At 36.3% G+C, this 15835-nt stretch overlaps 1 protein-coding gene across 2 annotated transcripts in view; it reads left to right on the top strand.

Moving 5' to 3' along the window:
• Positions 1 to 15835, top strand: part of Txnl1 (thioredoxin like 1) — a 24534-nt gene that overhangs the window by 3728 nt on the left and 4971 nt on the right. For both annotated transcript variants that reach the window (XM_021214430.2, XM_029547134.1), the window contains exons 2-7: positions 2083 to 2179; positions 4245 to 4418; positions 6875 to 6997; positions 9161 to 9230; positions 10660 to 10832; positions 13088 to 13192. In XM_021214430.2, the coding sequence (XP_021070089.1) occupies positions 2083 to 2179; positions 4245 to 4418; positions 6875 to 6997; positions 9161 to 9230; positions 10660 to 10832; positions 13088 to 13192 (742 nt within the window). The remainder of the gene's footprint in view (positions 1 to 2082; positions 2180 to 4244; positions 4419 to 6874; positions 6998 to 9160; positions 9231 to 10659; positions 10833 to 13087; positions 13193 to 15835) is intronic.

Genomic DNA, 15835 nt, shown 5'->3' with positions numbered 1-15835 from the left:
CACACACACACACACACACACACACACACACACAGAGAGAGAGAGAGAGAGAGAGAGAGAGAGAGAGAGAGAGAGAGAGAGAGAGAGAGAATTCACTATGTTAAATATCTGTTCTAGCAAGATTTCTAAAATAACTGTCTCCAAATAGTTGCTTCTTAAATATGGCCAGATACATTGAGTGGTTGTCAACAGTGCCATTTTATTGTTTTGGTTTGTGGGTATACTAAGCTAAAAGAATGTTGTTTTTTTCCCTATTATAATATGAATGACTTTTATCTTCAAGTGGTGAATATATCACAGTTTTTTTTTTCAGTAATTTGAGTCCTCCTGTTACAGACAGTTTCCTCTATTTTATTTTCTTAAAGCAGGCCTTACTTTGTAATTGATTAGATGTTTATAGTTGCCATTCAGAGAGGATGCTAGTGGTGTATACGAGGATGTTGAATTCCAGTAGTATGTTAACTTGTTTTGTTTGAAAGCATATTTCTAACATGTGCAATGTGTCAATTACATATTGCAAAATTGCTGAGAACTGAAAGTAATTTACCAAAATAAGAGCCCAGCATCCTGCAGGAGCTAGACAGATAAACACTTGTGAGTGACATAGGTGAAGTGGTGAAGACCAGGACATGCTGAGGCCTAGGAGTAAAGTTTCAGTTGGGAGAGTTTGTTTGTTTGTTTGTTTGGGCATGGAGGGTGGAGGTCTTTGATAACTAACATTCAAGAAGACACAAATACTAAACTGTGTAGCTTGATGTATTTTCCAAGATCCACATTTGTATAACCAATACTAAGTAAGAAACACACCATTATTAACAGTCCCAAGTCTTGCATCCTTGGGCTCCTTCCTTTCACTTTTGGATTCTCACACTCTTAGTTTTGCCTGAACTTAAACCATATAAAAATAGAATTGTATTTTATAGATTGCTCCTTTTCAAGAGGATATAATTTCTTCAAGAATGTGTAGGATATAGTATATGGCTATTGCTTTATAAAGAACAGCAGCTAAACACTGGAGATGTGCTATGGACTTTGGGGGATGGTAGGTTTTGGGCTGGGGATTGAGTCCAGGGACTCATACCTGCTAGGCAAATGATCTGTGGCTTAGCTTCTTTGCCTGGCCCTGCTCTTGGCAGTTGTAAAACTTTAAATGAAGTGAAACCAACTTAACTTCTTTGTGAATTGTGTAATATAGCAGGTGACCAAAGTGTATTATTTTATTAATAAAGTTTAATTGTTAAAATAGGTGTATTTTATGTGATTTACAGAACCAGTTACAGATATAGCTTCATTTTAGTAACAACAATACATTTAGAAATAGCCTGTTTGAAACTTTTCTCCTATGGAAAAACAAGCCCCTATGAAATAAGGCTTTAAAAGTGCATACATTTTCTTTATCCATGGTTGTATATATGTTTTTACAAGCCTTGCTCAAGATAAAAGCACTGGCTATTGTAGAAGGTAGGGGGAAAGAATTCATGAGTCTCATTTAATATTAGAGCTAGGAGGAGAAAAATTTATTACTAAAAACTCAATAACTTTTAAAATGGACTGGGATTGAATTAGATTTATGACTTGGCTACCCCACTTGTGGCCCTTCTAACTAGGGTGTTGGATTTTGAATGACTTATTTAACTTTTGACCTTCAGTTCTTTTTTTGTTTGTTTGTTTTAGATGGGTCCCTCTTTTATTGTAGCCTCTACTGTCCCCAAACTTGCTATGTAGACCAGGCTGGCTTCCCATTTTCAGAGATCAGCCTTCCTCTGCCTCCCCAGTGCTGGGATGGAAAGTGTGTACCCCACACCTCGTCTTAATTTGCTTTTTCAGTACATCTAATGTTATCAGTAGTGTCAAGTTTGAGTCTGCTGCCCCTTGCTGTATTTCTCATTGCCTCGTTAGCCTTTATTCTTTACTTTCTTGTACTACTTTCGTGAATTAATTATTTGATTCTACTATATCATAATTTTATGAATTTTTATGTATCAGTGTGCCTTATTTTGTCTAACTTGATAAATGCTTTTATAGCACGAGTTAGTACAGTCTTTGTATTATTTACTGGATATGGCCCTCTCTTTCTCACAGTTGTGGACCATGTTTGCGGATTGCTCCGGCGTTCAGCTCTATGAGTAATAAGTACCCGCAGGCAGTCTTCTTGGAAGTAGATGTGCATCAGTGCCAGGTAAGTAAGGCGGGAGAGTCTTTTTTTTTTTTTTTCCTTTTTTTCATAAAACACATCAAAATCCTACACTAATATTACCCACTATGTCTTTATTCATATTGTATTTATTCTTTAGAAGACAGGGAAATGTCAGGATTATTATCAATGCTATTTTGACTATACTGGTTAGCATATTATATCAAGTTTTTCTTATATGAGGTGAAATCAATAGGGTGTTGTTAAAGTAGTAGGTTACCTTCTACTTCAGTTCAGTATCTTCTGCTGGGGCATTGGGTAATTGATGATCACAAGGTATAGCAGAGCAGTTTTGATTGTAGTTTAATTTGATCATTTCATAATCTCCAAAGTTATATGTAGAGTGGTTATATTTTGTGGATTAAGAACAGTATATGTAAGAAAGTTCAGTTCCTCTATTCTGAATACTGCTTGTTTTTTTTTTTTTTTTTTTTTGTTGTTGTTGTTTTAACATGTTGCAGTAAAAGTAGATTCAATTTGTATTTCCCTGATTCCCCTGTTAAGTAATTTTCGTGTTAACTACCTCATTTGTCAAGTTACCTATTCCAAAAGTTGACTTTTCTTTTGGGTGTCATTCTTGTTCTTACTTATTTGTAAGTGTTTTTTACACATTACAGGTAAAAGTACTTTGTTTAGTATGCTCTGCAAATATTTTTGCCTAATCTGTGAATTGTCTTTTCCTTTTCTAATGGTAGGAGAATATGTTATTTGGGATATAGCGCTATAGGCATAACAGCTTGGTGATTGTAGTGTGGTGGTTGTATGGCAGTGTTGTATTTACATGCAGAGAATTAAGAAATAAACTGTGCAGGTGTTTTTCATATGCTAAATATTCTTTGTTTATAAGTGTAGTTCACATTTGTGTCTTAATTTTTATTTTTTATTGTTCTAATAGGTCCCTTCTGGAGTTTAGAGGATAGATACCCTTTCTACTTTTTTTTTTCTTTGACTAATATATCTTCTGTATGTCTTTCATAGAATTCGTGTATGGGAAAGGACAGATTTGCTTTGCTGGTTTTAAAATCATTGTCATTAAATTTTAAATAGTGGTGCTTTGGTTATTATTCATTTCCAGTCAGTATTACAGAACTAGAAAAAAATGTAAAAACAAATATTTTTATGATGTCTGAAATCAGTTCTGTAAGAGTAGAAATTAGATGAGGTGACCCTTTTTTGAGACAAAGACATTGTCTTTCTTTTGATAGTGGTATGGACTGGCTTTTTCTTTTTCAGGTGGATAGTTTTTCTTAGCACTACTGGTTTGTATTGACTCATTACCTTTCTTGTTTTTTTGTTTTTGTTTTTGTTTGTTTTCTTTTGTTTTAATTTATTTATATATAGTTTTTTGAGACAGTCCTCTTTAGCCCTGGCTAGCCTGAACTCTGTGTAGACCAGGCAGGCCTCACACTCAAGAGATCTGCCTGCCTCTGCCTCCCAAGTGCTGGGATTAAAAGTGTACTAGCATGCTTAGCCTTTTTTTTTTTTTTTTTTAATTCATACTGCATAATTATAAAAATGCTGCCTGCCATAAGTTAGTTTCTGTAGTAGAAGGTTCTGTTAGAAAAAGTGTATGACAATAAAGCTTATGTTTTAAAAAAACCCAAACAGCTCTTCTCTATTGTGGATGTATGAGTAATATATCTGTGTCTCCATAGCAACTCCCTTAAGATAGGTCTGCTCTTTAAGAAGAGTTTCTTATTCATTTGTTTATTTAATGTGAATGGGTATTTTGCTTGCATTCCTGACTGCTTACCACATGGGTTCTTGGGTTCTGCAGAGGCCAGAAGAGGGTATTGCATCTCTTGGAACTACAGCCAGATAGGTGGCTGTGAGCTGCTCTGTGGGTGCTAGAAACTGAACTTGGGTCTTCTGGAAGAGCTGCCAGTGCTTTTAACCACTGATCCTAGTTGCTCTCTTAAATAACAATTAGGAATACATTATTTTATTTTTCTGGTTAGGACTTGTGATATTTTAATTTGCTTAAGGTTGTAGAATGAAAAATGGTATAAGATTTGTTTTAATTTTTAATGCTTTAATTTGCTGATTCTAGGGAACAGCTGCCACAAACAATATATCAGCAACACCTACATTTTTGTTTTTTCGAAACAAAGTAAGAATTGATCAGTATCAAGGAGCAGATGCCGTGGGACTAGAAGAGAAAATCAAGCAGCATTTAGAGAATGATCCTGGAAGCAATGAGGACGCAGACATTCCAAAGGGCTATGTATGTCATCAGAGGAGTAAAAACAGTATCCTAAATCTCATGTTACTTGGTTGAAATGGAATGTACTGATTTATTTCTTACTAATTCAAAATACTTTCAAATGAGCATTTTTCAAACTAAATGGATTGAGTTTTGTCTGTTATAACCTAAAGCTTTCTTTGTAAATCATTTTCCCCTAAATTTCTTCAGCTAAATTCCTTTATCACAATTGTTTTCTAAATTATTAAATAGTCATATTCCAATTCTTGCCCCCTCCTGTGAGTAGAAATTATGGCATTGAAAAATATTTTCTTTCTTTCTCTGTCTCTGTCTCTCTGTCAACCCCCCTCTAACCCCCACCTCAAGACAGAGTTTCTTTGTGTAGTTCCAGCTGTCCTGGAACTCACACTGTAGACCAGGCTGACCTTGAACTTAAAGATTATCCTGCCTCTGCCTTCTCTCCCACCATGCTGGGATCAAAGGTATGCACTGCCAGCGCCCAAGTAATAGTTCCCATTTTTTTAAATTATGTTATTAGATATTTTCTTCATTTACATTTCAAATGCTATCCCGAATGTCCCCTATACCCTCCCCTGCCCCTGCTCCCCTGCCCACTCACTCCCACTTCTTGGCCCTGGCCTTCCCCTGTATGGGACATATAAAGTTTGCAAGACCAAGGGGCCTCTCTTCCCAACGATGGCTGACTAGGCCATCTTCTGCTATATATGCAGCTAGAGACAGGAGCTCTAATAGTTCTCATTTTTATAGTTATGTAAAATGGCTTGAGTTTTAATGTACTGAATCCCCATATTACTTCCTATAGTCTACTTTTGTTTAGTTTAGAATCAAATGTAACTTGAGAATTGAGTGTATTTTAAGAGTATTGTTTTTTTTTTAATTAAGATGAAGACTGAAGAACTCAATAATATTTTGAAACTACATAGTATGCATAATTCTAATGCACTTGTGTGTGGTTTGAAATTATTCAGGAAGGAAGCTGAGTTCAGATGTAGTACTTTATGGTGCTACAATTGTTTCTCAAGTTGCAGCCAATACATAAAAAAATTTATATTAGCTACAGTAAAGCAGATCAGTGTGTTCCTGTCTGTAAACCCTTTAAAAGTCAAGCTGAAAAACTAGTCAGATGGATAGAAGAGCTTGCTTTGTGTGCATGGTGTGTGTGTATGTGTCTTTGTCTTTGTGTCTTTGTCATTGAGTATCTGTAACATAATAATGGCATTATTTCTTTTCTGTTAGTCTATACAGTTAGTTTTTACTTAAAATAACACCCAATCAGAAAGTGTAAACCATTTGGTTCAGGATGGATAATTTCTGAACTAGGTCGTTGTACCTGTCATACTTTATGCCAATTACTGCGAAAGAGAAAGTTTATTTACACATTTTCCAAGCATGAAGACCAGAAAACAAGTTTCTAATTTGTGTCCCCAAGGATATTATTTAGGGACATTTAAGGGATAAGGGAGTACTAAAGCATGATGAGCAATGGTTGGAGGAAAGAAGGAGAAGTAACTGGTGGTGTCTGCAGTGTGGTCACACTGTGATCACATAGTGCATATGCTCAGCAGAAATGATGAGACAAAGAAGTTTTGGGGACAGTTGTTTAGACTCAACTACAGTGTCACTGGTTTCAACTGGTTTGACCTAAAGAAAAGCAGCCTCCAAATTAGGCAACTGTGCCTTTATGACCTATTGTTATCTATAGCTAAGCTACTGGGATCCTACTAGTGTGGTAATTTCACAGCCAGCATCATCACCTTGATTTTAGTCCTTGTAGTATCTGGACCTGATTGCAGGTTGTGTTGATCTGGGACTTAGTTCCTAAGAACTTAGTTTCCCTAAGAAGGGACTGAGTCCTGTTCTTCCTTAGATGTTATGAAGGGAGGAGGGAGCCCATGAAGTAAGAGTGCAGACTATTGCTTAGAGTGAATGAGGTTAGGCTGCTGGTGCTTGTTAGCTTGCCATTCGTAATTTCGGGTTTGCCTCTCACGAAGTTCATGTGTGTCATGGAGACAGGTCTTACTCTTTTGATGATCATATTTGTTGTCAGTTTCCTTTTGGTTTGTTTTTGTTTGTTGACTTGCTTGCTTTTGCTGTGTGTGGTTTGGTTCTGTTTGAGATGGGATCTCATGTATACTTAGGGTTGGCCTCAGGCTCTGTACTTCTTACATCTGTTTCCCAAGTTCCAGGTTGGAAATGTCCTGGGGAATACCAAGGCCTGCAAGTTGGGTTTCAGATACCTTGCTATGTAGGGTAAACCTAGATTTAGTTTTAATAATTAGTGACAGATTTCAGTCAGAAATTCAATTGAAAAGACAGTTATAAAAATTTCAGTAACTAATTTAAAGCAAGCATTTTCTTCAAAATTACTCAGTTTAAAAAGAAGCATAGGTTCAAGTCCATATTTTTTATGCTAAAGCCAAATGTTTTGCCTGTGTTCTTGATTTCTTTTGTTTCAGATGGATTTAATGCCTTTTATTAACAAAGCTGGTTGTGAATGTCTTAATGAAAGTGATGAGCACGGCTTTGACAACTGTTTACGAAAAGACATGTCCTTCTTGGAGTCTGACTGTGATGAGCAGGTAATTCAGTGTTATGTTAAGGCTGGTATGGACTGTCACTATTTACATGTGCTGTTTCTGTCCTCTTGTCCTCTTATGGCTTACGTCTCTCTTCCAGATGATGATCTTTGCCTTTTCTGGTCCTCGTCTTGTGGCTTATGCCATTCTTTTCCAGACGAGCGTTTCTACCTTTTCTTTGTATGGCTCTCAGTTTCTTTGACTTCTGTCCTGTCATCATCTGGATCCATCTCCTTTCTGTGTTCTGTGGGAGCTGTCATGCGTGCTCTAAAGAACATTGCAGAACTCATGGTGCGCTCCACTGCTGCTTGGATCATCACCAGATTGGTCATTTTATACTGCTTTCTATGTTTTTCCTACACAGATAGTTTGTATGTGAGCAGTAAAGATTAGTTAGATGAGAACTCCCATTTAAGACTATCTCTCTAGTTCCAGATAAAAACATACTGTTTTTTTTTTTGTTTGTTTGTTTTTGTTTTTGTTGTTTTGTTTTTCTGTTCCCTGCATTGCTCTTGCCACAGAGAAAGTAGGACACCTTAATCACACCATTTTTACCTTCTGGGTGCTACTTTCTTTAATTTACTTTCTAGTCCTCTGTGCTTGTTTCCTGTTCTACTTGGTCACAAAAGTTCATAAAGTCTTTATCTTCATGTTGTTGCTCCTCCCTCTTAGAGCTAATGGCACCTTACTGCCTTTAGGCAGTCTTGTTGACCTGATCTATTTCTAGCTTTATCCTCTTACCTGCTTTCTACCAGCATTTCAGCTTTTCACGTGTCATGATTGCGATATTTTTAAAAAATATTTATTTATTTATTTATTTATTTATTATATGTAAGTACACTGTAGCTGTCTTCAGACACTCCAGAAGAGGGAGTCAGATCTCGTTAAGGATGGTTGTGAGCCACCATGTGGTTGCTGGGATTTGAACTCTGCACCTTTGGAAGAGCAGTCGGGTACTCTTACCAGCTGAACCATCTCACCAGCCCGATTGCTGTTTTGACACACTGTTATGAATTAAGTATGAAAAGTGATGTAACCAGAGGAAATAGCTGTTTTTTTATATCACAATATGATTTTGAAATAATAAGTGTAATCCTTTCCTTCTAACTAGAGTTGCCTCATGACAGCTTCAGGACTGTGGGTCACATATCCCTGAGCATAGTTACCTAAAAACACGACAGTATAGATTGTGGCATTGTCTACTGCTCTGCTGAAATCTTGTGTTAAGGGAAGTCTTTCTTGCAGGGTAGGAGTATACTTCTGAACAACAAATACAGTTTTGATTGGACAGAAAATTAATGGATAACTTAAAGCTTCAGAGAGACTCCAAACAGCATTGGTGTCTTAGTTCCATGTGACTGTCTAGAGAAATTTAGAGTCAGGATTTGAAGGCCTTAGGGCCTTAGATCCAAGTGCCTTCCCTCCCTTTTGTCTCTCTCACTACTCAGAGCATTGTACACACACTGAGCCACAGTGCTGGCTCTGAGAGTCCTGTTTTTTGAATTTTAGATCACAGTTGATGTGAGGGTCAGTCTTTCTGAATAGTGGTGTATTGCCTTCCAGTAGTCAAGCAGGGTGGCTAAGTACTTGATACACTAGAAAAGATGTATATTGCATATTAAAAGTTAGAACTTATATTTATTTCATTTGGGTATTTTGTTACTTGTCAGTTTGTAGGTCCTAAGTTCTTAGCTTTTTTTTTTTTTTTTTGGTAATATTTATTTATTTTATGCATATGAGTGTTTTGTCTACGTTTATGTCTGTGCATCAAATACATACCTGGTGCCCTTAGAGATGTGAGAAGAGAGTGTTGGATCCCTGGGACTGGAGTGCTATAGATGACTGAACTACCATGTGGGTGCTGGGAATTTAAGGTGGCACCTCTGGAAGAGCAGCTGGTGCTCATCAGGGGCTAGCCATCTCTCCAGCCCCAGATCCTAAGTTCTTGCACATAATTTTAGTAAGTTTACTGTATTAATTTTTTCTGTATAAGTGATTGGTGGTAGCAATCTTTAACTGTCAAACCAATTTCGGCTTACAGAATCTATACTGCAGTGGTTTTGTTAGGTGAACTAGGTTTGTACCACTCTCATTTTAGTCCCCTTAGCCATTTTGTATATTCCTTGTGATAATAAAGCCTTTGATAATTAAACTATTTCCCTACAGCTCCTTATTACTGTGGCATTCAATCAGCCTGTTAAGCTTTATTCCATGAAGTTTCAAGGACCAGATAATGGTGAGTAAAGGGCAGTCAGTTAAAATCTGACTTTCTGCTTTGTTAAACCTGTTGTCGTACATTTATTTTTACTTTATTTTTCAGATAGAGGTAGGTCTTCTGTGTTGTTCATGGGAGATTATAAATGTCCATGTAAGGTGGAATTAGGATCTAAAGTAAGAATGATTGCTTTCCCTAAGTTTCCTCCTATTTCTAAATTAGTGGCAGGCATTTTTAAGAAACAAAATTGTTTTCAAACTGTTCTTACTCAGGGTGATAAAAATGAGGCTCCAGGTCCTGCTTTTTGTTCATTATTAATTATGGACTGTCATGTTCATAAATAGCAATGTGGCTTTACAGACTTGGGTTTATGTTTCATAAAATCATCTGCTTGCTTCCTTTCCTTTTCCTTTTCCTTTTCCTTTTCCTTTTCCTTTTCCTTTTCCTTTTCCTTTTCCTTTTTTCCTTTTCCTTTTCCTTTTCCTTTTCCTTTTCCTTTTCCTTTTCCTTTTCCTTTTCCTTTTCCTTTTCCTTTTCCTTTNCCTTTTCCTTTTCCTTTTCCTTTTCCTTTTCCTTTTCCTTTCCTTTCCTTTCCTTTCCTTTCCTTTCCTTTCCTTTCCTTTCCTTTCTTTTCTTTCTTTCTTTCTTTCTTTCTTTCTTTCTTTCTTTCTTTCTTTCTTTCTGCCACAACTCTTTTTTCTCTGTCACTGCTGATGTTTTTGAGAGAGAAGGCAGTCAGGACTAAGGGGCTACATTTGGTTCAGTTTTCTTTTTTAACTGATTGAAAGTAAAAGTTAGTAATTTTTGATTAATTTCTTTTTGGATAAGTCTTAATGCTAATAATGTTTTCCTCCTGGGTAACAAAATGTACATGTTGTTGGTAACAAAAAGTTAGTATATTTATTTTATGAAAGGTTGTTCACCTGCATATGCTATCAGAATCCACTACTACCTTCTATATAGCTGTTTAATGATAGTGTTATATTTATTATAGAATAGCTTTTTTTGTTTTAAAACAGAATATCACTATGTATCCTTAGCAGGCTTGGAGTTTGCTATGTACATCTGCCTACCTATGCCTCCCAAGGTGTCTCCTCCACATCCAACTCATTGTATGTCTTATGTCACTGAGGGTAGGAACTTGCTTATATCTGTGTGCATGCTCGTGTTTTCTTATTCCTAATGAAGGCTGGAACTAGGCTAAGAAGATATCAGCAAGTAAGTTTTGGGGGGAAAAGACTGACTGCCAATATTCAGATTAAATTTTACTAGAGGTTTTTGAAGTTTGTTGGTATGTGCCACTATATATATTTGTAGGCCTACACAGGTTTCTGTCAATACAATGGTGTATCAGTTTGGCATGACTTGTGTAAGATACATTTGATGATAAAGTAAAAATATGTTACTGTGTTTTTAGTACTTCATTTTTTTTTTTTAAACCATTTTATAGGTCAGGGTCCTAAATATGTAAAAATTTTTATCAACCTACCCCGATCTATGGATTTTGAGGAGGCGGAAAGGAGTGAGCCAACTCAAGCTCTGGAACTGACAGAAGATGACATTAAAGAAGATGGCATTGTTCCTCTTCGTTATGTTAAATTTCAGAATGTTAACAGTGTAACTGTGAGTAACATTTCGTTAATTTATCTTCCTCTGGTTGGTGGGTAGGGCAGTATTGCTGAATTCTATGTCCCAGGTGATGCTAAATGATCTTTCTTTTTAATTTAATTTTTTAATGATTTATTTATTTTTATTTTCTGTTCATTTGAGTTTTGCTTGCATGTGTGCCTGTGTAAGGATGTCACATTCCCTGGAACTGGAGTCACAGACAGTTGTGAGCTGTTATGTTGGTGCTGAGAATTGAACCTGGAGCAATGAGTGCTCTTAAGCCTCTTAAGTGCACTGAGCCATTTCTCCAGCCTCTCTAAATGATCTTTTAAAGTAGAATTTATCCAGTAAAGTTGAGAAATGGAGGTTGATTCATGGGCTTTGTCAGTTTATTCTAGAACATTTACACAGAAACTGGAGGATTTATATATGCTCTGGTGGTGAGGGTTGGTACCTGTGTGAAAATCCTGTTTAAATTTCCAGACTATGGCACTAAGACTGAATCAGCCTATCTATCTATCTATCTATCTATCTATCTATCTATCTATCTATCTATCTATCTATCTATCTATCTATCTATCTATCTAGAGACAGAGAATTACTCTGTAGCCAAGGTTGGCCTGTTACTTGCTGTATAGCCCACACTGGCCTTGAACTCACAACAGTTCTTCTGTCTCAACCTTCCAAGTGCTGGAATTACAGGCATTAGCTAATATACCCAGCTAAAAATGATTTTGAAAGAGATGACTTTATATTTTAAGAGTTAACTACATTTTATCTGAATATTGACTAGTGCCAGAGATGATTTTTAAGTGATTCAACTATGAAAAGAAAGGAGAATCCATCTACAGAGTTCAAGTCATGCCAAACTGACACACCATTGTATTGACATCATCTGAAGAACCCTCTAAGTTCTTTTTTGGAAGGTTACAATGAACATATCTTGTGATGAATATGTGTGAACAAGCTAAGGTTTATCTGAAACATTTTATCTAAATAAAGCTGAAGATGAAGGCTGCATTGTAGTAGAGCACTGTCACTCAAGACCCTGTGCATTATATTCAGAAAATGAGGAGGTGACGGAAGTGAAGGCACATGCGGCATACCTATCACTTTATAATGATGAAGGTTGGATTAGAGTAGTAGTTTTGATAGTCAGACTTTAGTCAGAGATGAATTTTAAATATAAGTAAGCTGGGAACTGATTTCATAGTATATTTATTATGTTCTTTAAATTGATTAGATAAACTCTTTGAAAGGAGTTTCAGTAATAAAAACAATGAAAATTAATAAGTAATATCTTAGAACAATGTGAAGAGGAACAGTTTGTTTTCCTTTTAATGAAGACAGATTTTTTTCTCATACACTATATCCTGATTAGTTTCCCCTCCCTCTACTCCTCCCTGTTCTTCCCCACTTCCCTCCCACCCAGATCCACTCCCTTTCTGTCTCATTAGGAAAGAACAGGCTTCTAAGAGATAGCAACAAAGCATAACAGAATAAAACTAAAACAAAAACTGTCGCATCTAAGTTGGACAGGACAAACCAACAGAAGGAAAAGGGCCCAAGAGAACAAAGCCCAAGAATCAGAAACCTACTTGTTTACATACTTTATAATATCTACACAGAGGACCTGGTATAGACCAGTGCAGGTCCTGTTCTGTGAGATAATATTTTTAAGTAGAGAACAGTTTTAGATTATCTAATTTTTTTAATAGAGGAAAATTTTTAAAAAAATTCAATATAAGTAATATATAAGTAATTCTATTTCTTATGTACCGAGAGAAATTTTAAAACAGAGTTTAGAGTCAGGCCTTAAAACACATCAGAGGGCATAGTCTTAGCAGATTGCCAACATAATTTCTTTCTGTGATTCTAGGAAATAGAATGGGTGTGTGAATATCAGAGATAATACAGAGATTCCCACAGTGTAAAGACTGATTTTAATAAAATTATTAATAAGTCTACCATGAGTTTCCCACTCTTTTATGTAGTCTGTAAAGAATTTACTTATGACTTCTCTATACCTGTGTGCTACATTACCACGAGCTTGCATATGTGGGTATCTTGCCAGGGCGTCCCTGGAGATGGTGAAACTTGCAGTGCAGGCAGGGAATAGGCAGTCTTTTAGGAAAACTGGTGGAAGTGTAAAGTAATCTTATTCATTCTTATAAAGGATAGAAGATGTTTTTATTAAGCAAATAGATTAAATCTAAAGCGTGGTCATGAAAGAAAAATAGAGTAATTATAAGTGTGATTTTCTTTTGTAGTTATTTGTTCAGTCTAATCAAGGAGAAGAAGAAACAACAAGAATTTCTTATTTTACTTTCATTGGTACTCCAGTCCAGGCAACAAATATGAATGACTTCAAACGAGTAAGTTTGTTCAAATGATAATTAAGGAAAATATAATTTCAAAGGAAAAATTTTTTTATATTTTAGTTGTTCTTGCTTTTAAACATAAAGATTCAAAAGCATGTCTCATGAAAGGGTAAATGATAACCATGTTGAGATATTCAACTAAAAGAAGTCTGTAGTAAATATAACTCGTAATTGATGGAATAAATATTAGTACACCTGAGTAAGAAGTAATAATAATAGAAGATGCTTAGGAATAAGGAAGAAATTATAGTTAAATTATTACTTGGAAGGTATAGTAATATTTTTAAGGACTTTGCTGATAATGAAAATGTATTTACACAGACCTGAATTATTTTATTTTAAAAGAATAAACACAAATCTTAACACGTGGACATGTTTGACTTTCTAAGCACTGTCCATGTTAGGAAAGGACACATTTCAGCAATGGTTTTAGAGTGGTCGTATAAGCTTCCTCCTGTTTTTATAAATATGTGTCTGTGTTTTGAAGGGTACAACCCTAAGGCTTCCATGGAGCCTGCCTGCCGTGTGTCAAGGACTTTGAGGGGTGAGGGTCAGCTCCTCCCTGCTTTCTGGGACACCGTCTGACTGGGAGCAGTTGTGTGGGTAGCTTTTAAATACACAGACCCAGCTCATAGAGGTGCCACTGAGAGCTTTTCTAGTGCCAAGCCTGCAGTATACGGGGAAACATGGCAGCCCAGGACACGTTGGCCCCGGTGCTGCTCATGGCTGTGCCTAGCCAAATGGTCTAGGACCTAATTACCAGCACACTTCATGCAGAACATCCTGAGAAGTCTTTCTCTTTTTTGTGATGTCTATAGACCTTATTCAATTATAGAAAATTAAATTGCTTAACAGTAAATGGTTCAGTGAGGTACGTGTTAGCTTTTTAAAAATAATTGGAAAACCTGAATAATACATATTTTTGCTGGTTACTTTTCAGTCACTTCTTACTATCACATAGCATAATTAAGTTTTGGGAGCTGTAGAAATAATTAAGTACTTAGCTCTGCCATGCCCAGATGTTTTGTATGTGTATAATACTTAGTCAGAAGAGGCAGGTATAAAGCAGCTTCATTTTTACCCTATGGGATGTATTTTCCTGGAAAAATACGTGAGCAACAAAGATGTTGTGGCTGTCTCCCTGTCTAGCTTGAATTAAAATGCGCTGGCCTGGCTTTAGCTGTTGGTTGTGTAGCTTGTCACTAGCATTGTTCTTCGTGAGGTTTATACTGTATGCCACGTTAATATCTTTCTACTATTAAGTTTTGCTTCAATGTCCTGTTTGATCTTTCAGCATATGCTGTTTAACTTCTGTTTTTGTTGCAAGTAATATTCTCTTCTGCATTTTTACCAGTCAATTAGCTGTTCAGTTGTAATATTTCTGGTTTGCCTTAATAACTGTCTTAAGTATTGATCTCACATCCATCTAGCTGTTTAGTCTTTTCTTATTGATTGCCAAAGCTCTTTTTGAGGCGTGTACTTGCTTGAGACTATTTGTTTTTTATTATTTCTTTACCCTTTTCACCTTATTTAAATGATGGAAAAGTAGCAGTTCTTAAACTTTTTGGTTTCATGTGTTATTTAAAATATGAAAGATGATTGAAGATCAAGAAGCATTTTTTTTGTTGTTGTTGTTTGTTTTTTGTTTTTTGTTTTGAGACAGGGTTTCTTTCTGTGTAGCCCCGGCTGTCCAGGAATTCCCTTTGTAATCCTGGCTGGCTCTTTGAGCTTACAGAGATCTGCCTGCCTCTGCCTCCCAAGTTTTGGCCGGGAGTCACTGCCCGGCCAAATAGAGTTTTTATTAACATACTATTTAGTAACAATTAAACAGGGAGTCCAGGGCTAGTGCTCGTTCCTGTATTTTTCAGCACTTGGGAAGTTGAGGTAGCTTTGCTACCTCTTTTGAGGCCTTCCTAGGCGACAGAGTGAGATTCAAAAAAGAATTAGTTGGAAAAATTTTAAATTACAATTAATAAACCCACCATATATTAGTAACTGTATGTTTTAATTTTTTTAATTAAAATAGAATTACATCACTTTTCCCCCTTGCCTACCTCCAGCCCTTCCCATTTTTAAGTTGTTGGCAACTACACACCCTCCATCTCAAGTTGTTAAACCCTCTTTCTTTGGTTGTATTTACTACATACTCATATATATTGTGTTGTATTTTTTAAAACCTCCTGAATCCATGTTTTGTTGTTGTTATTTTCTTTCCTTCTTTTTGTGTACATGGTCTCAATCCTGACTCCACATCAGAAAGCCATTTAAGAGGCACATCTCTGGGAGAGGAAAAGTTGTCTTCTCCCAGAAGTCAAACGTTGCCTCTAGATCTTTGCTTAGGTATATAATTTTAGGCAAATATAAGATATGGTTTCTTGAGACTTTATCAAACTACCTTGGTGTTATTTATCCCTCTTGCTTCTGTATTGATCTCCCTCTTTCCCCTTTGGATCCACCCACTCCCATTTCTGTCACCTGTGTCCTGCTATTTCCTCTTTCAGGCCTCACCTCCTGCCCTACAGTCTCTTTATACTTTTCTCATTTCTGTAGTTACTCCATGTTTCCTTCCTTCCTTCCTTCCTTCCTTCCTTCCTTCCTTCCTTCCTTCCTTCCTTCCTTCCTTCCTTCCTTCCTTTC

The sequence above is a fragment of the Mus pahari genome, chromosome 15 (assembly GCF_900095145.1).
Source record: "Mus pahari chromosome 15, PAHARI_EIJ_v1.1, whole genome shotgun sequence".
NCBI lineage: Eukaryota > Metazoa > Chordata > Mammalia > Rodentia > Muridae > Mus > Mus pahari.
The sequence above is the reverse complement of the archived record's forward strand: the minus strand, read 5'-3'. Positions and strand labels throughout refer to the sequence as shown.